Source organism: Aspergillus tubingensis (genome assembly GCF_013340325.1).
Source record: "Aspergillus tubingensis WU-2223L DNA, scaffold_9, whole genome shotgun sequence".
Lineage (NCBI taxonomy): Eukaryota > Fungi > Ascomycota > Eurotiomycetes > Eurotiales > Aspergillaceae > Aspergillus > Aspergillus tubingensis.
In genome coordinates, this window is record NW_023336283.1 from 12248 (window position 1) to 38746 (window position 26499).

The 26499-nt window shown below is 48.3% G+C and overlaps 8 protein-coding genes across 8 annotated transcripts; 4 read left to right on the forward strand and 4 right to left on the reverse strand.

Moving 5' to 3' along the window:
- Positions 1-173: 173 nt before the first annotated feature.
- AtWU_08079 (MBL fold metallo-hydrolase) lies at positions 174-1019 on the reverse strand (the record flags this gene model as incomplete). Its single annotated transcript, XM_035503187.1, has 1 exon — positions 174-1019. The coding sequence occupies one exon, from the start codon at positions 1017-1019 to the stop codon at positions 174-176; it is 846 nt and encodes a 281-aa protein (XP_035359080.1).
- Positions 1020-1528: 509 nt separating this feature from the next.
- On the forward strand, positions 1529-3032 carry AtWU_08080 (MFS transporter; the record flags this gene model as incomplete). The annotated part of the gene is made up of 3 exons (XM_035503188.1): positions 1529-1618; positions 1667-2542; positions 2622-3032. 3 exons carry the CDS (start codon positions 1529-1531, stop codon positions 3030-3032), a joined length of 1377 nt encoding a protein of 458 aa, XP_035359081.1.
- Positions 3033-4162: 1130 nt separating this feature from the next.
- Positions 4163-4987, reverse strand: AtWU_08081 (putative WD repeat-containing protein alr3466; the record flags this gene model as incomplete). Its single annotated transcript, XM_035503189.1, has 3 exons — positions 4163-4285; positions 4356-4840; positions 4894-4987. 3 exons carry the CDS (start codon positions 4985-4987, stop codon positions 4163-4165), a joined length of 702 nt encoding a protein of 233 aa, XP_035359082.1.
- Positions 4988-11211: 6224 nt separating this feature from the next.
- AtWU_08082 (class I SAM-dependent methyltransferase) lies at positions 11212-12237 on the forward strand (the record flags this gene model as incomplete). The annotated part of the gene is made up of 1 exon (XM_035503190.1): positions 11212-12237. The coding sequence occupies one exon, from the start codon at positions 11212-11214 to the stop codon at positions 12235-12237; it is 1026 nt and encodes a 341-aa protein (XP_035359083.1).
- Positions 12238-15393: 3156 nt separating this feature from the next.
- AtWU_08083 (ankyrin repeat domain-containing protein) lies at positions 15394-16278 on the forward strand (the record flags this gene model as incomplete). Its single annotated transcript, XM_035503191.1, has 1 exon — positions 15394-16278. The coding sequence occupies one exon, from the start codon at positions 15394-15396 to the stop codon at positions 16276-16278; it is 885 nt and encodes a 294-aa protein (XP_035359084.1).
- Positions 16279-17035: 757 nt separating this feature from the next.
- On the reverse strand, positions 17036-18118 carry AtWU_08084 (zinc-binding alcohol dehydrogenase family protein; the record flags this gene model as incomplete). The annotated part of the gene is made up of 2 exons (XM_035503192.1): positions 17036-17927; positions 17976-18118. The coding sequence occupies 2 exons, from the start codon at positions 18116-18118 to the stop codon at positions 17036-17038; spliced, it is 1035 nt and encodes a 344-aa protein (XP_035359085.1).
- Positions 18119-19957: 1839 nt separating this feature from the next.
- On the forward strand, positions 19958-21454 carry AtWU_08085 (rhamnogalacturonase A precursor; the record flags this gene model as incomplete). Its single annotated transcript, XM_035503193.1, has 3 exons — positions 19958-20914; positions 20978-21210; positions 21265-21454. The coding sequence occupies 3 exons, from the start codon at positions 19958-19960 to the stop codon at positions 21452-21454; spliced, it is 1380 nt and encodes a 459-aa protein (XP_035359086.1).
- Positions 21455-24028: 2574 nt separating this feature from the next.
- On the reverse strand, positions 24029-25186 carry AtWU_08086 (putative cellulase; the record flags this gene model as incomplete). Its single annotated transcript, XM_035503194.1, has 1 exon — positions 24029-25186. One exon carries the CDS (start codon positions 25184-25186, stop codon positions 24029-24031), a length of 1158 nt encoding a protein of 385 aa, XP_035359087.1.
- Positions 25187-26499: the final 1313 nt, after the last annotated feature.

The following is a 26499-nucleotide window of genomic DNA, read 5'->3' on the forward strand; positions in this document are numbered from 1 at the left end:
GTGGTGGAGAATCGGGTGAATCGCCTGATTACTGTGGATCCTCCGGCATTCTTTAGTATAACAAAATTGACTATTCTGATCGAATCAACAAAGGTTGGTCAATGAACCTATCAGTCTATACGTGAATTGCAATACACACAATGAGAAAGCACTACTACTATGCAGCACTAAATCTATACGACCATCTTCTCCTCCCCAGGCACCAGCCAACACACTTTGGCCTGAATACCCTCCTCCTCGAAAACGCGCTTCAGATCGCCCTGATGCTCCGTAAAATGCTCCCACGACTCGAAATGAATTGGCACCATAACATCCACCCCAAGAGTCCGCATCAAATGCGCTGCCTGATGCCCGTCAAACGTAATCTGTAACATCCCCTTCGGTGACTCAAACAAAGCGTTCCCCAAATTCAGTACCGCCACAGCAACATGCCACTTTTTCCTAATCTCCGCCAACTCATCAATCCAAACAGTATCCCCAGAGAAATACACCACATTCGGCAATCCATCATCATTAACCCCAAAAGAATCACTTTCAACGATAAAACCGGTGACCTCCCCACCAGGGAAATGCTTGCACGGCGTGCCAGTGATACGGAAGTGCTTGCCGCTGATGAAAGCTTCAACCGTCTGCCAGGGTTGGAGGCCGACGACGCCGGGTCGTGGAGCCAAGTTCTTGGCACCGTCTGGCGTGGTGTAGACGCGACGGCCATCGAGCAGCTGTCGGCCTAGGGGGTCTAGGTTGTCGACGTGGTCTTCATGGCTGAGGAGGACGGCGTCGATGGGAGGCAGGTCACAGAGCTGGAGTGCTGGTCCCTCGAAGCTACGCAGAGTTGAGGTTGGAGGGCGGCTGTTGAAGCCCCATTCATTCCAGTCGGCTTTGGCCCATCCATCGTAGATGTATTCGGATCCAGCTGGGCAGAAGACCGGGTCGGTAAGGAAGCGGATGCCGTCGATGTTGATGATCGCCGTGGCGGTGGTGATGTGGGTGACTGAGACGGAACCTTGAAAGGGGGCCATTCTGAGTCTGATTGAGAGGTATGAAGCTTAAGAAGCTTGAATTGGCGGGTAATGTCTTTGAGATGAAGAAAAGATTATTGTGTTGAGTTTCTTGATGCTAGTCAGTTAGCACAGTGGTCTTTTCGCTCATTTATATTTTCCTTCAGGTCAATCGGTGGAGCTAGAGTCCCTTCTGCTCCCACCGGAAGTGCCTTACAATATGAAATCAGACCATGATGAATAATCTCTTTCATGTCAATATGCTTAGTTAACTGTCTCAGAAGCAATAAACGCGCCTCCATAAGCCCCACTATAAAGCTTGGCATTATGCCGTTGTTCTCCACATATTCTAGAAGCTGTTTGTCATGGCATGCATCCCACAGCATCCCACATCCCACATGCCTTTGTGATTAGATATCAGACTCGTCATGCGCCAAGCATGCTTTGTCCTGTAGGGACTGGTTTGAAATAATAAAACCCGCAGTAGCTCCAAATGGTCCGACATGGGGTCTATGTAAAACAACTGCAGCATGAACTCTTCTGAGGTGGACAGCAGGTATGCTTGGGTGATAGTAGCAGCAGTGTTCTGGAACAATGCTCACCACTGGGGGATTCTATCTGTTAGCATCACCTTATAGTTCCCACCCAAGCACACTAACATCATCTAGAGCTACGGCGTCTTCCTCGCCTACTTTACCTCGCAGTCTACGTTCCCCGGGAGTCGCACTCTCGATTATGCCTTTATCGGAGGACTTTCCGCATCACAGGCACTGTTCATCTCGCCGTTAGTCACCGTCCTCCACCGCCGCATAGGCCTCAAAGCCACCATGGCTCTGGGCGTTTTGCTTGAAACTGCTGCCTTTTTGGGCGCCTCTTGGAGTAATCAAATCTGGCAACTCTATCTAAGCCAAGGCGTCTGCTTCGGCTGGGGCCTCGGAATGCAGTACCTCTCAACGACATACCTAATTCCCCAATGGTTCAATCGCCATCGCAGTCTCGCAGCCGGCATTGCAACAGGCGGTAGCGGAACAGGAGGCCTGATCTACTCTCTCTCAACGCATGCCCTGCTTGCGCGGTTCGGCCTGGGATGGTCTTATCGTATCCTTGCTATCTGCCAGCTCGTCGTCAATGCGATCTGTCTTCTTGTAATCCGGGATCGCAAAGCGGTAGCAGCACCCAACCGCTCGTTTTATATCAACTTCCGCCTCTGCATCCGGTATGAGATGTGGTTGTACCTCGGCTGGAGCTTCTTCAGCGTTATGGGGTTCATGGTCATCTGGTTTTCATTGGCGACGTATGGGCGCAGTGTCGGGTTGACTTCGAGTCAAGGTTCAATTGTCACAGCGGTCATGAATGTTGGCCAAATGGTGGGACGCCCTGCGGTGGGGTTCATGTCGGATGCCGTCGGCCGCATCAACATCGCTACTTTCGCAACTCTCAGCAGTGGCTTGCTTTGTCTGTTTCTCTGGACATTTGCTCGCACTTACGCTGCTTTGATATGCTTTGCCTTGTTTGCAGGTGTCTTCTTCGGCACTTTCTGGACGGTACCTGGTCCCTCCTTTGCTCACTATTTCTGCTCTCCCCCCTACGTGGATGCTAACTGCCAACTGAATCTGGCCTCAGGTTGTCGGCCCTCTTGGAGCAGAGGTTGTCGCTTTAGAGGATCTGCAGTCAGGATTGACGATCATGTGGCTGGTCTGCTCGGTCCCCGCAACGTGTGAGCGTCTCTTTCCTCTCTGCCCGACGTCCTTCAGTACCAAAATGTCTAAAGACAACGAAATACTAATCAGGTCGAGTATAACAGTCGGAGAAGCCATCGGTCTCGAGCTGCGAACCTCTGGAAGGCATGAATTTCTGCATACGCAGCTCTTCACGGGATTTATGTACATCGGCGCCGCGCTATGCCTGGTTATGCTCCGAGGGTGGAAGATTGGCCAAGTCCGAAAAGGGCAGCAGCAGCAGGAAGGCATCACTACTGCATGTCCCTCAAATTCAAAGTATCTGGACTTTGTTGCCGCGACACCAAAGGTATAGCTTTACCTGAAATGTGCCGCTGGGTATAGAGTATGATGATTTGTAGATATCCAGTGATGGATCGAATGGATTGGTTCTTTTCGTTTCCTTTTTTGGTTCTTCGTTGTCTTTTCCTTTGTATTGTCCCTGTATGTCTCGTATATAGTTTTATTTCTTTTAGTCCGAGACAAGCATTTGAGGACACAGTATAACTTGAATGTGTCAAGTCTAATGTGCCATGGCTTATTTCATGCCGGTAGTTTTTGAGAATGTAATCATGCTTCTCAAAAGTGCAAGAGAAATTACTTCGGATGAAAATCTTTCGCAAGCAATTCACTGAACTAGATCCTGACTTAGTCCAGGAACAAGACGACTCAGCGATGGAATTCAACGTAGGATTCTATCACCCCGACAATGACGCGCTATATGTCACAAAAAGTACTGGTAGCCTTAGTTAATATAGCTGTATTTAATATAAATGAGAAAATGAAAAAATTAAATGATTATAATATTTGATATTACATAACAGCTAATTAAATAGATTTCATATGGTATGTTTAAACCAGAATATTGAATATGTAAAAAGCAGTGTGGGAAGATATATGAACAATAAAGAACAATAAAAAAGTAGGCAAAATACCTAAAACTACAAATATATATTAAACAAAGCAAAAAAAAACATATACCCCAATCACTTCGCTTCAATGCCATCACAATAGCTTTCTTGTACATAGAGCCGGTGACCCAATACTAGGTATGGCTCGCCTCTTATACTTCATTACCAATGTAGACCAGCTACCTTATTGTGACAATAATGAGTTGGAAACAAAAATCCTGTTCATTGACATTCTGCCTAAGGACCTAAATAGATTGTAAAGCTTGTTAACCAGTAAGGGTGTTGAACCCTTATGTGACACTTTTGGAAGAAACAAACATGGTCGGTTCAGGGTGTTGTACCCAATACCACATAGACGCTTAGGTTATGAAGTCATAGTCCTAAGTTGCTGCCTTTTTCGACCCCGTGGAAATGACATCAAAACAAACAAACCCTTTCCTTCAATAACTAGCATAGAAACTTCCTTCGGATATCTATGTTGTAAGTAATATTTTTTAGCAAGCTGTAATGACTGAACACCAACATATTAAATGCCCTACCTTATGTGTCCGTTATCTGCATGAACAACTGTCCCAGTCCCAATTACGGCAGTTGGTGTCGAAGTTGATACAGAAGCGGCCTCCACACCTGCAGTGATCCCAGTCCCAGGTCTCACAACCTGGAAAGTAGTTAGGACACCACTGTCCGTGGCACCTATAATCAGAGGGATTGCCACTTCCTCCGCCAACGCCGCCTTCAGTCGATCCGCCACCTGTAGCGGGTGCAGCATTGTTAATATTGTTGATATTGGTATTGACGTTGTTATTGGTGTTGACATTGACATTGGTGTTAGTGTTGGTGTTGGTATTGGTGTTGCTGTTCGTGCTGGTACTAGTTGCCTGGCTTGATGCTGAAGTCGAGGTAGAAGTTGAGGTAGTTGTAGGAACCGTGGTAGTCGAAGAAGGTGCAGTGGTTGCTTGGTTGGTGTTGGCATTCGTATTGGTATTGGCATTAGTATTAGCATTGGTATTTTGGTTAACATTGGTATTAGCATTGGTGTTTGCGTTAGCATTCGTGTTGGTATCTGTCGCTGCTGGCGGTGTGGTGATGCTTGCAGTTTGCCGGCGGTAATTGTGTCCATCTTTATCAAGACACTTGCACTCCCGGGAGTCCCACTTCTTGCATTGGCGGTCTACCCTGGTGCATTGATGATCATCATAATCATGATAATGACCTGGTGAAATGTTAGCGGAACAGAGGGATGTTGAATAAGGTGTATTTGTATACCTTGAACATCTTTGTACGATCCACCGTTTGCTACAGGCGAAGCAGTCACGGAGCCAGCAAGGGCTGCAAGCAGGAGGGTGTAGAAGACCTTCATCTTAATGTTCGGTAGCAGATATTGTTGAAGCTGGCGAAAGAGATACTTGTTATGAGGATATTGTGTAGTGTGCAAAAGAATATCAATTTGAGACAGGATCTTCCTTCGTATTTATAGTATGAGACTAGCTAGTCATTCGAGACGAGCAATAAACACCGAAGGCTAGAAGATCTAGAACCAACACATGTAAATTTAGGGTTATGAAAACGGAATCCTAAATTAAAGTTCCGAAGTCAGAAGCTTCAAGGAATAAGGTGAGGTGCGGCGTACGAACCATGGGTTGTCAAAATCCTATCTATGAAAGATCAAAGATACCCCCATGGATTTCCAGAACCTTATCATGAACGACACTATTGATCACTTCTCGAACTCCACCAACTGTATTCTGTGTTCGATAAGATGCTTACATTCGAGATATACATGTAATTCGGAATTGTACTCACACTCGTCTTAGTGGGATGATGCTGGTAGGGCGAGGAGCTGTTGTTTACTAGCAATGCTCTAGAGAGAGCACTTGCTGCCTTATTGCATTGAACTATTATGCTTCAGAGCGGCTTCGTATTTCCGGTCTGGAATCTGCTGGCGGCAAAACTTTAAACCTTATATTACAACTTCGTGTGGGTATACCCCGCCCAGCCCGCCTTTGTTGGAACCCTTCCCGAGAACAATGCGATTCATAAGTCTGGGGTCTGTTGCTGGGAACCCAGCAAAGGCCTTAGATCCTTTCCAATGGGACTTTGCGTGAAGTGTGATATTGGAAGCTTCTAGACTACGGGTAGTCAGCGCTGTAGATCCTAGAGGATGAATACAAGTGAGGAGAAAACTTTGAATGGCGGGGTGCCGGCTATACAGGAAAGGAAGGACTACGTCGCTCTAGGCCATTCTACAAACACATCATGTCGCAATGGTAGGCTCACTATGCTCTGAGCATGAAGTCGGACAGGTCTAATTAGACGCTCAAGGAGCAAAAACCATTTGTACGCTAAGTTAAACTCAGAATGTTGTCAAGATATTATCACAGATACCTATGAATGGCTATATTCTGGAGTAGTAAGGGTGGTGTTATTAGGGGTATCACTCAGTGGTACCCGCTTTGCCAAGCGGGATCTCCGCACCGGGCCCTGGGTCTTCTTCTCCTTGCGCAGATATTGCTGGCCGGTTAAATTACCCGCTCAGGCTCGGGATATACGCAGGATTCTGAGCCAGTCCAACTTCTGCCATAGCATCAAGGGTGGCGTCCTCATGCCATGCCTGTGCGAGGGTCATGGCTGTTCCGCACGGGCAACGCGTACAAGTAGGTTTTGGCCAAGCATTGAATCCAGCAGACACCGAATGGTATGTTTCGGCCCATATGTTTCTCTCGGATGCTGGTTCTGCATTACAATGGTGTATGACAAGGAATGTCAGTCTAAGTATTACATCAGAGGCTCGCCGGCATTGTCTGCATTGTTACTCCAAGAGTGCCAATCCATCTTGCTTGCCAGAGTTACTCATCTACCATATCAATTACCATTATTGACCGCATCTACGAGCGACATGAGCATGATTGTGGTGGGGACTCAGACAAATTCGGTTCATTGGCACGGCAAAAGAGATGATGTCAGAAATGGTATGTCTTCTATGCGCATGGCCACAGCCAGTAACCTGAATCCTTTGATGCAGGAATTGATACGAGGCCTGGGCCCCTCTAAGACGGAGCCTATCGTGAGATACAGTTCTTAGTTCATGGTAGACCCAGTTTTAAGGCGGGTCTACGTTTGGGAGGACGTACCGTTCCTTTTCTTCTACGAGCCTGTCGGCCTCCCCGCCCTCAATTCCTTGCGTTCCTTGGAACTTGACATTTCTTGCGGGGCGCATATGGAGTGTAACCACCTGACACACAATAGACTTATACGATGTCGTTCATGTGCCTTTCCTCATAGCTTAGACTGACAGGTTCCGGAGAACGACCGTGTCCGTGAGGACCAGAACAAAACTCAATTGTAGGTTAACCAATATAACAAGATTTAGGCCTCCTGCATCGTGTTCAACAGAGACGTGGGTCGTGGTGTTCAGTATCCAAATTCGGAGTATGTCTTGAAGTAACATTTCATTCCCCTCATCTGAGGCATTTCTCCCCACATTGGAACCAAACAAACATAGGAAAGTGTCGTCAACGCCTACCAATTTGAAAGAATACCGATTAATGTTTTTCTCATAGTTGGTGAATTCAATATGTACTGCTACATACACTGACGATCGTATCCCGCCTCCTCTAGCTCCCCCCACCCTCTTCGACGTTCCCAACACTGTTATTTCCCACGCCACTTCACATTCGTATCAGTTAGCTAGCGGGGAATATTTTGACTGCAGAACTAAATGCATCGAGGCGAGATTGCTGGCCCGCGCGCCTGTCCCAGCCCCCACCTCCAGAACATGGAGGTCTGTACGGCTGTGCGCAAGTGCATTTAGCAGTTAAGAATTATCGATTTTCTTAACAAATGAGTACATTTCCATCTAGATGCGTCCATCACAAAGGATTTTAACAACATTTGCCTTCGGTGTGCCGGATATAACAGAGATAGCAGCGGCGGCAGGGGTCCTAGGACCGGTGACAGGTACCTTACTTGGGCATCATTCATGGCAATCCTTCTCGTCTTTGTACTTTCCTTTTTCATAAGAAAAAGAGAATTTCAATTGAATGAGTCGATTCGCCAAGGCCCAAGTGGAAAATCTGTGAATGGGGCAAGCTTGACTCGGTATCAGATCGCAACATGCACAGATGAGTCAACTCCATTGGTGTTGGCAGATACAGGGATTTTTCAATAGACCCTTTTAGTAGTGCCCTTGGGTTGAGAAAGCCAACATGGGTCTTATTAGAATCTATTAGTACCGTCTTGTCAGCATGGCAGAGGCATTAAAAAGAATAGAGGCCGCGCGTTTTGAAATTCAACAATCCGAGGAGGTAGCAACAATGCGTCTAGCTGATCTTCGACATAGCGCGGGAAGACGGAAGGGGAAATAACTAAGACTGGGCCGTATGTGTCATATAGGGCAGGAATTAGACAACGGAAATAAACCGGACACCGATGCGTGGTTTGTACTAGGCTTCTTAGCTCGTGATAAGCATTGCACAGCTCGGCCAATCGCAGTGCTAAGCCCGGCTTGGGTCCGCAATATGATTCTGCAATCCATCGCAATTCATCTAACTATTAAGATACAGGTTATGTTGAAGGAAATGTACATACCTCCCCCGGTACTCCATATCGATTTTGTTATTCAGCCCTTCCCGCCCACTATGTCCCAGTTCCCAATGTCTGAATTCCACAATAGTACTTCAGCTCTTGAACCTAAAGGGCAATCAGATCAGGGTCAAGAGAAATCACATGGTTTTGATCCATCCAATATGTCTCCGCCCATGGCCACGGAGGTGCAAAATGGCCGCCGAAAGTTTCGGTCTTTCTACCTGGCATCCGTCGCTCTCCTGCTAATGGTTTTCCTAGTCTCACTTGACGCAACTACTCTGGCTGTTACTATTTTCTGGATGATTACTAACACATTTCCTTACACGGTCATGGAACATTATACTCATGTTGTGTTCTCCTAGGCCATGACCAGTGAACTTGCCGGCAACACCCTACCGCATTCTAGGCCAGCATCTCCTTCAGTCTTGCTGTTGTCATTGTGTGTTCGTAATTATCAGTTGAAAGGTTCCGCTTTATGCATCTTTCTTTCTCTTTGCTATTGGCTCTAAATTTTTCGCCATGGTCCGTAGCATGCCTTTGTTGATATCAGGCCAGATCCTACAGGGAATCGATGGTGGAGGCCTGAATGTACTATGTGAGGTTATTGTAGGGGACATAACCATTCTCCAGAAGCGTGCCATCTATATTGGTCTTCTTTCTCTACCCATGGCTGCTGGAAGCATCCTGGGGCCCATCTTGGGGGCAGTGTTCAGCGAGAATGTTGACTGGCGGTAGATTGGATGGATCAATCTGCCGGTGATAGCTATTGCAGTGGTGTTGGCCTATTCCTTCATGCGTCTCAAGCCTATTAGTGAATCCTTCCGCATGCAAATGGTATTACTTAATTGGGTAAGGATCATCGTTTTTGCGGTTGGCTGCACTATTTTCGCTTTGCCCCTGAGCTGGCCCGGGAATATGTACCCGTGGTCCTCGTGGCCAACCATAGTACCCTTGGTGCTCGGGTTCCTGATCCTCGTTGCCTTCGCTATCTTTGAGTCCCGGCCACAATCTCCTGTGTTTCCATGCAGTATCTTCCGCTCGCGTACAGCACAGACGGCACTTATTGGAAGCTTCAGTCACTGTCTCACACTGTACACTCTGCTCTGTACTTGTATCTGTTGTATAGTCCATACACCTAGAGACCCTACTATGGTCGACGAGCTTCCAGATCATCGCAGGTATTGGCATCGGGACGTTGTTCACTGTACCGCCCATCCCCATGCAGGCCAACGCCCCAGCCGCCGAGGATCAAGGGCTCACAATCGGCATCCTCGTTTCCTGCCGTCTATTCGGTGATGCGTATGAGGATGCAATGCAGACTTTTCGTTACATCTTGACAGCTTTTGGCGGTGTCGGGCTTTTTACGACTCTGTTAATCGAGGCGCCATAAATTCAGACCCAAGAGCTGAGTAGGCAGCACCTCGAGCATGGGTCAGCTTAGTCATGCATGACATTGTAATTAGTTAACTATGCCAGGCTATAATATGGGACTAACCAGTATTTGTTTGCTGTCAGACAGCAGGCTTGGCCGATGAGAAGGTGGAACACATGGTCTAACATTGGTTTTGGGCTTTGCTGGAACATCTGAACTAAACCTGACCTAAAGAAAATGGGAGAACGCTGCGGAATGTTCAAAGGATACCCGTTGTCTATACTCCGACCACTTTGGCAGAACTTCATTGAGACGTAAAAAAGGGCGTCATAAAAACCCACTTGATACCTCAGCTCTTTCACTGACAAGGATTAGCATGTCTTGTCACACTTGCTGTTCATTGCGTGATGACTGCATGATTCAGCTCAATAACCCATATAGCCCGATAGACGCTGGCCAGCGGGCTGCCTTATTTGGGTTCACAAGATATCGGGAGATACTAGTAGCCAGCAAAGTACAAGTATGCTAGCTTATACTGATTCCTATAAGTGGCTGTGGAAAGTGTTAGCTCTGCAGATCCATGATCACTACTACTCATATATTTTGATCTGGTCGTCCACCTTCGACAGCGACACAATTAAATGGACGATCCTGTTGTTGACCGTGCTGGTGGTACACTTGAAGCTATTTTTTCGCATGATATCCCATCCGCTCGGATTACAGTAACTCTACTATAGGGTGGAGATATGTACTGTTAAATTAGGACTTCTGTTGTTGCGTAAATTAATTTTGACATCTGTCATATATAAACTTCCGAACCCGCTGCGTGTGACACCCGAGGTGAACATTTCCGGTGAAAAGCGGACATTGCTATGATGTAATTCTATATGAAATCACTTGTGAAGGCATTAGTTCGACTGGCCAGCTTTCTGATACTGAAGCCACTATTTTGAGCATCTTTTTCCTATTGAAATAAACACTAAGCCCAAACGGTGCTTTATCACACACATCCATACGTGATTGAGCGGTCACCTACTGTATCAAGAGCCAGAAAAAGCAATATGGAAGATCTCAACAACTACTTCCTCTACCAGTGAGCTTCCGACATAAAAGAATGCGCCCAGCCGGAAAAGATAAAGCCTAAGATTGAGCTCAAAATTGGACCGAGCAAACGGGCGGACCGCAGCCAAGAAGCTCGGTTTTGATGATCACAATGGGAAACGGTAATGATCATCTCCGTCTCTTTGCAGGCACCTCTTGGTATTGGAAGATCAAACCTTATTTCACAGAGCCCAACAAAAGGAGCTGTTCATCCATTACCTCGATCGGTAGTAGTACATCTTGGTAGGCCTTTTACTATCGTTATATGCCTGTCATATACTCAACATTCCGGTGCTTTAGGGTTCTGATTCCCAAACATTCCTCCGAAAAGTAACTCCGAGCCCACGCGAGGGCCTCGAACCAGAGCTCCCGTTATCTATCAACAGACTGTATCATTTACCAGGCAGCGGTATGCTCTATAAAGATCGGACAACCTCGTGTAGAACTAATTCAGATCGTTCATCCACTCACTCACTCACCCAATCACTCACTCAATCAGCAATTCAAGGGCAGCCTAAGCTGACACTATGGCATCCATCGACCCCCACACCAAGACCGCCTTCGCAACCATTGACTGGGAATACTACCGTCAGGGTCGTCCCCGGTATCCATCATCTTTGACTTCGCTTATCTATGCCTATCGACGCGTTCATCCCCATACTCGCTGGGAGCGCCTGGTTGACATCGGCGGTGGCTCAGGCATAGCCACCACTAACTTCATGGCCGACTTCCAAGTCATCCATCTCTCCGATCCCAGTCCAAGCAACGTATCCCAGGCGAGGGTATTCCTTCCTAAATGGGCGGCGCAACATGACCTGCAACCCGCCTTTGAATATTCGCAGTGCACAGGTGAAGAATCTTACCACCATACCGGTGAAGGTCAGGTGGACATGGTGATTTGTGCGACTGCAGCACATTTCATGGACCCCGATGGCTTGATTGCCTCTATTGGGAAGATGCTTCGACCGGGAGGAACAATGGCAATTTTCAGCTATTGGCTACCTACATTTCCCCAGCAGTCTGCACACTTTCAGGACGTCTTTGCGTCTATCTTTGAAAAGGTGTTCATGCCGCACCTACAGCAGGATGGCGGTCTGGCAAGTCAGAAAGAAATGATCTACCACGTGGCACGGCGCCAGGGAGCTGGTGAAGGACTGCTAGACTCACTTCCAGTGCCAGAAGATCTGTTCGAGGATCCTGTCCGGGTGTATATCAACTCTGCCAAGGATTGCAGGATGCCCTACTACTCGCAGTTTGCGAAGTACTTCCCCCCTGAGTTTCGGCCGGAGGATTACAGTCGAGTGGATGACAAGGATGAGAAAGTGAAATATAATACTGGTATCGACGATGAGGCCGAGGGGTGGGAGTTCGAGACGGACAAGGAGTGGCTCATTACGTATCTGAACACTGTCTTGCCAGCACAGCACAAGCTCGAGGGTGAAACTGCGAAAGCCCTGCTCGCTGATTGGGACCGGGTATTTGAGGAAGAATGTCCGAGCGGGCGGCTACAGGTCCAGTGGACGGCAAACCTCGTGCTGGGGACGCGGAAGTGAGAATGCACTATTTGCGAAGTGGATATGGGCACTTAGGCGACAGAGTAGACCTAGAAATAATGAGGAACGTGGCAGTCACAACACGCATGAGGCTTCGGGAACGTTGCACTGAATGATATGGAATAGCTTCTTTCTCCCAATCAACGATAACGTAGTTACCGCCCTGATCAAAATACAGAAGAGAACTACCTCGGGTTTTCTTGGCAGGTGAGAAAGAATGATCTTAGTGTCTAATATCGTTGTCTGTTATTGTATCTACTGCTGTCTGCATTGAGTAATACAGCAACTGAGCCCACCGGCAGACGTTTACTTTGGGACCGCTAATTCCCTCGTCTGTCTAGCTGTAATATCCGATTTCTCTTCTTCTTTTTTCTCATTTCATCTCGTTTCTTTTATTTTGTTTTATTTCAATCTCGTTTGATTCATGCTATTTTATTTTGTTTTCGTCTTTCTCCCTTTTCTATACCAGAACAGCAGAACGTGATAAAGCGATTCTACTAACAAATGGATTGCAAGTTGTAGGTCACTTATGCGATGCACCACTCTCAGTGGGTCAGTCTTCTGTATCTATATGACCAGTCTCTACGGGCATTAGTATACCAGCCATTGTATTCTAAGAAAACTAACTTGTGTGTAGAAACTTGTATTTACCAACCACGGCATCCGATTATCCTCATCTTGTGGTAATAGAGAACCCTTATTGGCAATACCATCCACAAACAGCACCGCGTCCAGAGAATCCAAACAACGATTCACGTGATTAATATCGATATCACGCGGACAGACATGCCGACTGATCTCCCTGGCGCGTCAATTCCGACCCAGCGCCAGGAGGCATGCACTGGGTGGGAGAGGACGTCCGTGGCGATCTGGAGCGCGTACGGATCCTCCCAGAAGGAAGTGTTGAGATAGTCGCCGCTCCACCGGGCCTGCTCTGTCTCTGGATACCGTTCTTAAGACCATTGTAGGTACCTCAGTTCGCTCTCATCAACGAGATTCCACGGTACCATAGATTGATCATCCAACCGGACAAGCCACGGCTACTCCCGGGACTCCTCCCCAAAATAGTCCAAACAGCTAGACCAGGGGCGCGTGAATTGAAGTTGATGCTCGAGACCGAGGTTATGGCTGGTGTTGCACTGCAGCCAGACGTTTTCCCGGGAGCTGCTGGCGCTTGAGTTGCGGCACGTAAGTTGAAGGCGGGTGAAATAGAAGTATTGACGAGCTGATAAAGACAAGCTAAGTGGTCACCAGCTCATCACAAGATTACCGCCGTATAACTAATATTATGGAAAAGGAAGTCTGATGAGTAGCACACTCTGAAATAAGTCCCCACGTTTGGAAAGTCAGATACATCTATTAATGTCCGACAATAGATATCCATCTTAGGGACCGTGCACAGCCCCGTCCCTAATTTCACATAGCAATGTCGGGCATCCGCCGGTGTACGGAGGACGTATGCACCGTAACAAACCCCCCGCTTTACCACCCCGATACTCAAGGGTACGAGCGTCCACTCCTGCTCGCTGTTGGTCACAAGCGCTGCCCCCGATTTGTTCCCTGATCCTGGGGATAAGAAGATTTCTCAGCAATGCTTGTTATGATGCTCCGTGTCCGATCGAGGCTCCCCAACTTTCCCGTTGAATTGCGTGCCGAACTACTTGCGCCAGTAGAAGATGCAGTGCAGGGGGTGCCATTGGACACTCATGTGTGCCAATGCCGTCGGCCAGTCCACCAACGTCACCACCTCGCTTGCATCCATGGGGATGGTGCACTCGCTATTCACGTAGTAGGTCCAAGTACCGTTGGGCCGGTCGCCTACGGTATTAAATTCCTCGGCCAATTCATCCTCACTGTGGTGAGGTGGGAGCCAAGGCCATTGCTAGTCCATCGAACTTCCAGTCACACGAGATGGCTTCGGCGACGGATCCGCCGCAGTCGCATGCAGTGTTGCTCTCTATACATGTTGCCGGGACGAATGCGGTGAATGACGAAGGGGATGCACACAGAAGAACTTTGAGACGTTGAACCTAGATGGGACGCGCAACCGACCGTTGATATGATCAAAGAGACTACAGGGAGAATCAGTCGAAATCTGAACTTCGAACCACGGGTAGGAAAGCTTACAAGACAATATTGCTGGTGATAAATCACCATAGTATGGCCCTTAGTGCACACATTTCTCGGAGACGTTGTCCAATTTTTATGCAAGGTGCAGAACTTCAACCTCTTCTTCCGCAGATATAGTGATGTAGCTGCGACCAGCTTTGAAGATAAACGCACAATTGTGAGATCAAAGTATTTCTGTGGGTGTACAATATGTACCTAAGATTACTCAGTATGAAACGGGGAATTCTAGTTCTTATGAATCTCTTGCATCCTGGTCTAGTTCCACATCATTTCAGTATCATCATAGACGTGCTCAGAACCAAGCCCAGCGGTATTCTTCAAAATGACGGGCTTTCGCGGGACTGGCAAACACAGAGCTTTAGCATCAGTACAGACAAGACATTTGAAAATCGCGTGATCATAGATGGTGGCCAGGTGATGCCTACACATTGGACGGAAGCTTCTCTGGTCGACGACATCCGTTTTGCGTGAATTCCCTGCTTTTCTTATCAGAGCCACGGCCAGGGAAAACTCGAGGAAGCCTTCGAAAAGTAGACGAGCATTTTCATATTTCCAAAGAAGGCTTAATATCCTTGTTACTGTTGACGATGTAATCCTTGTCTTCGTTTCATTCAGCAAGCCAGCGGACGGAGAGACAATTCAATGTCCTTATCGCTATTGGCGTCACAATTGTTTGGAGAGATCAACATGGCTTCCAGCATCAGGATGCTGATAACGGGGAAATCGAAATTGTTGTGGGCTGCGGGAGATTTGGACTGGGCCAGAGGTAGGAGATTCCTGGCGGTGCCCTGTAATCAGTCATGTTTAATACAATGCTCCGCCCGTTACATCCGTAATACGCGGTCATGCATATTGGGGCTTATCAGCCATGAACTTCCAGGGGCGGGGATGCAATCAAGCCTTGCCTTGACCTGCTCGTTTAACATGCCGTGATAACCGCGTAAGCACTAGTTTGTGTAAAGCCAGACCTCGCAGGAATCTGCTCCCTGGGCATATCCTGACAACGGAGACGTCTTGTGCCCCTTAATGACTCTTTCACAAGTTTCAAGTCTAGTGCACGGAAGACTGCCTTCTTCCTTGGACGAACCAGACGAGGAGGGAATCTGGACCCCCCTTCAGCTGGCCGCCGCGCAGGGCAATCTACCCGATGTGAAGCTTCTTTTGTCTCAGCCAGCGAGCAACCCCAACGAGCCCCCCAGAGGCTACTACGGCCAAACTGCACTCCAGGCGGCCTCGCTCAACGGTCATCTTGCCGTGGTCAAGGCACTCTTAGCCGCCGGGGCCGATGTGAATGCTCCTGGGGGCAACAACGGCGGCCGAACCGCTCTTACCCTCGCCGCAGGCACCGGCCACTTCCATATCGTCCGCCATCTAGTTGTTGCCGCAGGCGCCAACGTCAAACATCCAGCACACAAATACGTGGGGCGCACCGCCCTGCAGGCCGCAGCGGAGGGAGGCCATCTTGCGATCTTACAATGGCTGTTACAACAGCAGCCTGTTACGGAAATCAACGCGCCCCCCGCCAACAACCGGGGTCGGACCGCGCTGCAGGCCGCGGCGCTGGGTGGCTATGATGAGATGGTAGAGTTTTTGATGCATGTGGGTGCGGATGTGAATGCATCACCCTGCAGATACCATGGCCTTACGGCGCTCCAGGGCGCGGCCTTGAACGGTCACCGCACCACCGTCCGTCGGCTCTTGACGGCCGGGGCGGATGTGAACGCTCCCGGGAGCCGGTACAATGGCTACACGGCGCTGGCAGCAGCGGCAGAAGGTGGCCACGCGGATATTGTGCGACTCTTGCTGGACGCCGGCGCAGATGTCTCCATGGTATCCGGGAATAAGAGTTGGACGGCCTTGCGGTTTGCGGTTTGGCGGGGGCAGAAAGAGATCGTGCAGCTTTTGACCTAAATAAAAGGATGTACTACGACAGACAAGTGATCGAAATACAGTTAGCTTACCATGAGTTATCGTACAAGCCATTGCAGCAAGCTAGATGTAGTTTAGTAGTAGAATATATGAGAATATATGAGTGGTCAATTGGTGATTTGTATTGTCAGTGGGATCTGAAACGGCCATCTTGATTCCAATGATAACTGGTCCCTTAATGATATTGATTATTCGGTTGGAAACGTGCGTCGCACCAATATCTGGCGTATTACATATCTTCTGCTCTGTTCAGCAGTCTGAAGTTTTCTTGTTGACTGAGATACTGGCTTTCGTTGGGCGAACATGGTAGGAGCGCCCGGTGTCGCTAAACACGGTACTAAGTAGCTGGTTATGTGCTGGGTCGGAAGAAGGTTTCTAATAAGTCGCGTTTCATTATCCAATGTTGGATCTGTGTCTTGTTCATCCGGACGAATATTCCTTCAAGCTATTTTCGCAGTCTGGACAAATCCGCCATTTCAACTTCACATCTATCTCATATGTATATGAGGTACGGGCCTGATTTTTTAATGGAATTTCCAGGGCTGGTTTCTTCTCGGCGAGCTTGTCGAATGATGTTATTTCTGCTGTTTACTCGCAACATAATCAGGACTTCTTATATGAGTCCCGCCCATGATCTACTATTCAAAGGCACGAATTCCTAACGACTGTCGCATCAGAGTCGTACTGTGTATCAACCCGGAGTATAGGATGCTACATGGTCTCCGGAATGACGGATTCCTCACTCTTGTGGGTTGATAAAAACCTTTCGGCCGCTAATATGACCTTCATAGAGGAGGTCTAACGCCTTCTGGGCGGAGTTAAGCCCTCCTTCGAGCCACAACGCCGGATTTGGCCATATCGAGCCCTTTTTCAGCGCAGCCGGTAGATATGCGTCCATGTACCATGTGCGCAATTTGCGATGTGCAGCCTGAGATACGAGTGTCTCAGAATATCCGGCCCACAGCTTTTCTATACCTGCAGGGATGGCCTCATCCCCAGGGGAAGGGCTGGTTGAAAAGAACCGGCCTCCCGTTTCGCGCAGTAATGCCACCATGCGTTGGGTTGTTGTGGTGGAGCCAATTGTTTCAAAGATTCCCTCGTAAGGCCCATTCTCCCGGATTTCGCGGATCACGTCCTCGTCGGGGCGGCTATGATCGATGATATGCGTCGGGTTGCGTTTCTCCACCATGGATCTGTTGGCCGCGGACGAGGTAGTAACAACTCCATATCCAGCATCCGTCGCGTATTGGACCGCGAGGCTCCCCACTGCTGATGAACCGCCGTAGACGAGAATTTTCTTTCCCGTGGGTGGTTTCGTGCCGGCGACTGGAGGCTTCGGAAGACCCATGTAGATTGTGAGGGCGGAGATCACGGTCGCCAGATTGGCGATCAGACCAGCGGAATCAGCAAAGGTGGTCTCGGGGTCTAATCGCAGGGTGTTCTGCTCAAGTGCCAGTGCATACATCTGGAGGGCACCGAATCGGGGATCCTCGCCCGCCTGCTGGCCCCAGCGAGCCACCACCACCCGGTCGCCAGGTTGCACCGAATTTATCCCGGGCCCTGTAGAGACTACCGTTCCCGCAAAGGTGAATCCGAGGATGAGGGGATACTGAGATTGGAATAAATCCAACCTGGATTCTTAGTTTGACGGCCGACTGGCGGGTACTTGGGCACGATACCTCTGGATTTTGGCGTCAATGGGGTTAAAGCAGGCTGCTTCAACCCGTACCAACAGTTCCCCACGGCCAGGACCCCATTGCTCTACAGGCTCGATCTGAATTGTCCCCTGGGGATTCTTGATCCAGCCTGCTTTGTTCGACATGTTTTCATGAAGTCATATTGAAGAAGATCAAAACTTACCAGAGGATGAGGCGTTTGGTGAAGACTTATGGAACTCCTCTGACTCGTGACGTGAACTACAAATGGAAGCGACTGCCGATCCAATTGCCGGCCCTATGATTGCATGACTCAGGTAGTAGATCACGTGACTAGCAGTTCCCATCCTCCACGCAAAGATTGGTTAGGTTTGACATCTTGAACATGGGATTCTCCTCTTAGGGATACTCATTATGTGGTGCTGGTATTTGCTCAGCAGCACTGTTATGAATAATGCACCATCATAACTAGACTAGGATCTCGCAGTCTCAAGGCCTGAGTTACGAGCTTGATATTCACCGTACTATCTATTATATATAATCGTGCACTGCTGCTACAACCACATGAAGTTAGGAGAACTTACTAGTAAAGATGCACCCATGCCATCCGTTCATCAAATTCAAGTAGCAAAGATCAGGTGAAACCAGCTTCAATCTGTACTTCTGTTCTTGACTCAATCATAGACATAATATTTCGGATACTAAGGACGTCCCTTGAAATGTGAACAATGCATATTCGACTGGAAAATAAACGTGGCCTTTCAACGTGCTCTACTTCCAAGTCCCTATGGTTGTAAGCATTACTAAACTGGTGCAGGGTCTCCACACGTTCGAGATCGATACTGCAATACCCAGAAGCGGGTAGAATCTATGAAAATTGAGGCCGTCTGACGAAATGATGATCAATCTTCCGTTTTGAGGATATGAAGCATGATTCCCCCCCTCTCACCTGCAATGGCCCACATGCCAATCGTACTTCTGTAGTAACGATTCATACGACCGAGGAACTGTCTGGTTGGCAACGATAACGAGGAATATTATCGACAGAGATATTTAAGATCACTAGACTCCCAAATTACGTCCACCCTCTTATTCCCATATATATAAGAAGTAAAAGCCTCAAAGTCCTCGACCATTACTGCATTATACAGGTGTTATGTTCAAGTTTGGGGTTCAATCACGGGCTCCATCCCCGTCATGCTTCCCTCGCTTCCTGTCCACTGGAAATCGGATATGCGTATGATTTTCACCAGTTGAGATCCCCTTGATTGGTAACAATACCAACATTTGGTGCGATTTTTCTTTCTGAAGCCTTTTACAATACGAGAATATGGAGTAGATATACTTGGAATACAACGCTAGGTGATCACCTGATTAGGAAAAGCTGAGCAGTGGCTGGAGGAGCTTTTCGTGTACTGTTTCCTGCTGCGCCGTTTCTTTGTCATCCCATCGTGACCTAAATCGTATATGCTGTCATTTAGGAACTGTGCTTGTGCTCCAATTGTATTACGACGTCTGATACTGTTGTTAGACATAACGAGTGGTCTGATCCATATACCCTTGCGCGTAGGACCCGTGCCGTCCGCTAGTCATGTTAGAGCCAGTGGGATGAATGGAGACTAAATAAGCGTAACGATGGCCTCTTCACTGGATAGAGTTTCCAGGGGCCACCATGACAGGCCTTGCACATATGATGAGGGACGGCTACGAAAGCAGGGTCCATTTACTGAATCGGAAAGTTTTGGCTCGCTTACCTGCTTTTCCCCGCCAATCTCCACTTGGTTCGTCATCGCCCGCCCATAGCGCTGTCCCTTAATTAATTTGACGCGCAGCCCTCACATTTAGGGTGCGATCGTCACCAGCGAGCGCTTCAGCCCCCTGATTGTATGTCTACTTATGTACTACTTGCTCCCCCGAACGCTTCCATCAATCAATCCCGAATTTCGTGGAGGATATAGAGATCACCATCACTGCTCATGATAGTCTGTTGATGGTCAGAGGTCATCATGCGAGCCAGCATTTTACCATATATCCTGTTCTCGGCCACTCTGGCACGGGCGCAACTATCTGGTCCCGTTGGTCCACTAGTGGACTACAGCACTAAAGCCAGGAATCAAACCTGCAACATCATTGATTACGGAGCTCTCGCAGATGGTAAGACGGATATTTCGCAGCCCCTGCTCGATGCCTGGGGAAATTGCTCTGTGGGGGGGCTGGTCTACATCCCACCTGGTAACTACTCGCTGGCCGAGGATATCGAGCTCAAGCACGGCCAGTCCTCTGCAATTCAGCTTGACGGTGTGATTATGCGCGGACACCGCGGATCGTATCAGATGATTCTGATCCGTGACTGTAACGACTTCGAATTCTTCAGCGGCAACTCCCGCGGGGCCATTCAGGGCTTTGGGTACGAATATTTGCAAAATGACAGCTACGGCGAGAGGCTCCTGCGCATCCAAGAGGTTAGCAATTTTTCGGTGCATGGATTTGCACTTGTGGACTCGCCCTCTTACTACATCGTCTTTGATACCGTCTCCAGTGGAGAGGTTTATAACATCTTGATCCGCGGCGTAACATCAGTGGGAGCGACGGATGCCATCGATGTATGGGGAGAGAACATGTGGTTCCATGACATTGAAGTGAGCAACGGCGATGAATGTGTCACTGTCAAGTCTCCGGCGCACAACTATCTGATCGAGAATATCTACTGCAACCTAAGTGGTGGGACCGCCATTGGCTCCTTGGGCACAGGCACCAATATTTCTGACATTCACTACCGCAATCTCTACATGAATCGAGCAGATGCGTGCTTCCTGAAAAGCAACAATGGGGATGGACTTGTTAAAAATATCATCTGGGAGAATGTCATAGTTCACGGCGGTCCGTACCCGCTAGCCATAGACGAGGCCTGGGGGGACGACCGAGGTTCTGTAGGAGTTCAAGTGTCCAGCCTCACATTCCGAGTAAGTGCATGGTCCCATTCCAGATTTCTGACAATATCCTTCCTAATTTGTTTTAATAAATAGAACTGGCACGGGAAATCCGCTAGCGCCTCACGACCGGTGATCCGTCTACAGTGTGACTCTGACGTCCCATGCTACGATATTACCATCGAAAACGTGAACCTCTGGGCCAACGACACCAGCTATGTGGTCTGGCTGTGTGAAAATGCCTATGGAGATGGGGCCTGTCTCTCTAGTGCAAAGGGAACAACAGATTTAAAGACTTTTACCAGCAAACAGACTATAACTGCCACCCCGTACGTGACTACCTCGTAGTTCATTTCAACCCAGAATTACTAACAACAAGACAGGTCCTATGCTGCGCCAACAATGGCAGCTGACTTTACCTCTGATCTGCCATCAACGAGCCCTTTCACTATTCCTCCCATGCCGACGAGTTTCTACCCGGGTGCTACTCCCATCTCAACCCTCCTACATCTCCATGGTGCGGGTGGTCTCCCGTCAGCATCTGCCGTTTCACATCATCGACGACGGCATTGACTAGTTTATTATATAGTAGATAATTAGCCTACAGCATGTTGGTAGTACATTCATATATAGGGCTCATTCAAAACGGCTGGTGAAAGCAGCAGTTACGCAATGTTCCTGGACCTCAGCGGGTATAAAGTCTATTACTACATAGAGCATATATTATTCATGTTGAACATGTATTAAAAGTAGGTTGTATCAAATCGCATCGCCTAATGGCAGTACCTATAACCAGGATCTTACTTCCGTTGCAGCCTATATGACAGGTCTGTATGATAGCTTTTATCAAGTTGAAGAATTTGGGGCACCGCATATTGTGGTGGGTAAACGTAGATTCGCAGCAGAACTTTCCGAGGTCCTGAAGATCCAAAGCACGGTAGAATATAGCAATCGGATAACAGGTGACATATGCTCCATGCATTGAAAGACTAGTAGTGGGATTAGCATTAAAGATCAATAAGCTTGTCAATCGACATATGTTCGTCCAAGCGGTTCTCACGGGCTTGTTGCATCTTCGAAGAAACAAACATCTTGAGTCCGTCCAACTCCTCCTGTGACAAAAGCGAAAGCCCGTCTTCAAGAGATCCCTGTCCAAAATGTCGTTTGTCAAGAAATTGCCAATAGATATCATCAAACATGTAGCTTTTCCTAGCAGCAAGGCAGAACTAAAAAGCCCGTTATTCAAAGTCTCTGACATGCGTTCTGAAAGTCGCTGATACTCTATTAATGCACCCTTTCGGATCATCTCGTCCTCGCATGATCGGAGTGCATTGAGGAAGAGATGCAAGCGTGGTGTATACCGTGCCAAGAATACATGCAAGTCTGACTCCCAAGCTTCGGGGCTCTCGAAGAGGAGCTACCAGGGTGCAGTATAGGTAAATTCGGCAGGCGCAACGTAAGTGAATTCCCAATCAATAACACCAGTGGGTGGAAAGTCTTGTCCTGCAACAAGTACATTGAATGGACGCAAATCTTCGCAGTAAAGATGGAACGGACCCGACCACTGCTTTTTATACTCCCGGGCAATTTTCCTAGAAAGGCAGCGGGCTATGTTTTTCTTATGACAATTCTGCTCATCATTAACAGCATCGTTCCGTTGGTATTGAAGGTGGAGAAGCTGCTGACTCGCGAGTTCCTCGAAATATTCGCCCGCGGTACTGAATGTCCCTTCGGCAAATATGCCAGGAGGAAGATTTCCAACGCGCACCGGTTCGTTCATATTGAGGGTCAGTGGCCTTTGAGCTACTGTCCACATCTGGGAACCCTCTTCCAAAGCTCCAATAAACAAAAAGATTGGTTTAGACAATTCCAAGATAACTTGCGCCATCACGCGATAGGCACTTTGAATGTCGGAGTCGGAAACATTTGGATTTAATCTTGGCGACTGGATTGTTGGGTTCCCAAGGCGGTTGGACAACAACGTTCCCTCAATGAAAGTTACGACAAGGTAAGGGCCACATCCCCATCGGCCCATTCCAAGAATGCGGGGGACAGGGAGCGCGGTATTTTGAGATAGAAATTTCATCACTGAAGCCTCATTTCGACTCTTATCCGTCCGAAATTGGCTTCTACCTAGGATTGGGAACCGAACGAGTGCACGGAATCCATCCTCAAAGGTAACAATGCAGCAAATATTGTAAGCGCCCGTGGTAAAATGTGAGACATCAGCTATCCATGCAGTGCCACGACGCTTCTGGGTTGCGAGTCTCGACGGCAAGGCAGGGGACTGCTGGGAAAGCAATTGTAGCTAGCCAGCAAACAACTTGTCATTATACTCCTCCGAAAGATGATCCCAGTCCATGGTTGTTGAGGTCGGAGTCGGAGGCGATAATGAAACAACAGCATGGGGTTTGTTGATGCGCTTCGAAAGTCGTGCTTTGGCATCCATCATGTGATAACCGGGTAGCTTCGGGTCCAATCGGTGCTGAGGGAATTAAGAGTTGAGAGTCGAGAGCTTATTGGAGTCAAAGAGGTCATTGATGGCTTATCGGACCAGGAACGGCAGCTTATGATCCAGGCTGCCAATGCAAGCACCATCAAGCGCCAGAGAAACAAGAAATAGGGACTTACAACCTAAGGGTACATGACACCATGTCTGCTGGGAGATGATGTGCTAGATAGAAGAACAGCAAGGTTCAGTAACACATCATCGATGAATTAGGCCACTAGTTCACTAGTTGGCGATTCTATACACGTTATGGCATCAATTACCACCCCTGAACTTGTTGACTAAATGTATTATGGCCCTTTACAATCGATATCCTTTTCGCAAAGCCTAGAGATACCCGTACCGTGTACTTTAGACCACAAAAATACTATTGCCTCGTTTATCATGGACTACACCAGACACAGAACAAGATAAAAGTCAGGCAGTTGCTGAGGGATATACTTTTATAGCATTATTTGCTAAGTATCCCACTATATGAAGCCTTTACATTGTGCGCAACAAGCTGGTTCAATATTAAGCACATGAGAAGTCGACCGTCACGGACCTCATGCTCGCACTAATAGTGAGATAATTTATGTGCAAAATGATATATGTTCGACGGGCCACAGGATATGCAGTTTTCCTCGAACTGGACTCTTCTATGCGCACACCTCAGAAGCTTTATCCGGATGAATCATGTCGTTATTGATCCAGGTCATGTAATTCCAGTAGTCCGCCTGTGTACCTTGACCGTCGACGGTTGCATTCCCCGAAAACTTAGCAGTCCAATAGGCGCTTCCTCGAGAGTATTTTGCGAAAGCATAAAGTCCGGTGTTGAGAGCTTCCTCTCTGTCAGCCAAGGTGTTGTTATACTGTGCCTGGATTGACCATTCGCCGACAAACACAGGGAATTTGCCATCACCCGCTCCATCCTCTGCATCGGCACAGATGTATGTGGTAATGTTCTGGCCTGTTGCTCCCCGGCCAGCAAAGTAATAGTTATGCACATCGAAGACCAGGTTAGCGGATGAAGAGAATTTCGATGACCAGTACTCTTCGCCTCGGAAGCTACCCTGAAACATAACTGGTATATTCGGATTGACTTTCTCGACCCTGTCCAGTACTGCTTGAATATATTTCAGAACCCAAGCTGCACCTTCATCCGATAATGCTGCTGGACTGCCAAACGCTGACATATCTGTGTTGTCCACAGGTTCGTTGATGGGTGCAATGGTAAAGGACTCCGGATGGTTCGAGTTTTGAATATAGCTGATGACGGAGTCAATCGCCTGAAGAGAATAATTCAACGCTGTCTGGTTGTTGAACCATCCATAATGTCCCGTTGCCTCTCCAAATGCCATACCATTTACTCCACCGGGTAACGAGTGTACATCAATGATGACATGCATGGAATGCTTAGTGATAGCGTATGTCGCAATGTTGTTCAGAAACGAAACCTGGTTCCCTGAATACAGTTGTGACCCGGGCACTTTGACCCAAGAGGCGTACGTGGTGGGGATACGCAAAAGGTTCACGCCGGCGTTTGCTAAGTTATCAATATCCGAGGTTGTGATATAGGTCGCATATCTTCTCTCCAAAACGGGACCACACTGAGAGCCTTGGTTTACACAAAGGCCCCATTCGTCGTCCGCGCCTTTGGAATATTCGGCCCACCAAGTAGTATCGATAGTGCTTTCTTGCTCAAGCCATCCGCCTAGGTTAACTCCATTGGCACTGTACGTAGTCCAGTTGAGGTACTCCGCCGCAGCGAGGGCAAAGCCAGCTTGGAGGAAGAAGGCAGAGAGTAGGTTGACCATTTTGCGCGGTCAGAATGAGAGTAGCTTATAGACAGGACAGAATGAGAGATGGCTGATGATGCTCATTCTGGGACTGGTGTCGTGCCTCTATTTATCCCCCAAATCAACCGTGTCCGACGGCTTCTCGGTTCCCAATCTCCCTAGAGCCTACAGGCTGTCGTTCTGCTGACCTCTCGTAAACATCTCGGTGTATTTTGGTGAGAAAATCACCGAGATCTCTACATGGGATCACTTCGCTCTCTGTGTATGAGGAGTAAAGGCTCGGTGTTAAACTTCACCGAGAAGTGATGAGCGCTGACCTCTTGGAGTCACTAATGTATATTGCTTGGCCAGGGTGAGTACCATTTTGCTGTCAGCTGCTTGCAATTTCCCCCACATCCCGAATTGTGTGGACGTGGAGAGGCACAGCTCAATTGGAAAGACCGCTAGCGGTACCAGCAAGGCTGGTGGAGACCGTCATGGCATTGGCTGCCTCTCATCTGTGAGGGAAGTAATTGCATGCATGCCGTTGAATGAGATCCCGAGGAAGCCTTAGGCGCAACGGAGCCCGCGGGCACCGTATGCTAAGCTTGCATTTCAGGGTCTTGTGCAGATCCAACAGTGGGGCCGAAGATGGAGCCCGTATGCAGTCGAGGACGATCTTCATCTTAATCCATGGGCATATGTGTGTGCGCACGGGCTAGATTACCTTGCCATCATAAACCCAGTGCCAGATTATGAGCTACGGGTAACGGAAAGTCTGTTGTCCTCAAGCATCTCCTCGATTGTCTCTGAAGAATTTACCTTGATAGATGGGCTGGTGGCTACATGGCGCTCTTCCCTTGAATTAATCTGCCTATATCCATTTAAGTGTCGGGGATGACGGTAGAGCCGACGAGACTGGCTTATCAGGCAGCGCTTGGACCCTTGGACAAACTCCTCTGATTGACAAAATGATACCACACCTGCAGATTCATCATCCTCCGCTTCGTTTATATAACATTGTACCCCGTGTTGGCGAGCAACGCCAACACGTATCCACTGCGTTTGAGCATTCAGAAGCTCTGCAACAAGGACGGAATAGAACCACTGACTACAACCTTTCCGACAAAATAGTCCAGCACACGTTCGAGACCCTCACTTAATCGCCTACTCGGTTGCCCATCATAACATGTCCCCGAGGTTCTGATTTCTTGGCCCTTGCCTTTGGCGCCTATCGGAATGATCCCACACGCGCGGACTATGTCTGCTTGGGAGACTTCTTGATTTAGGAACGATTTGGGTCGGAAGCCATTTCTCACCACGACATGTGCCCAAATAGCTGGAAACCAGTC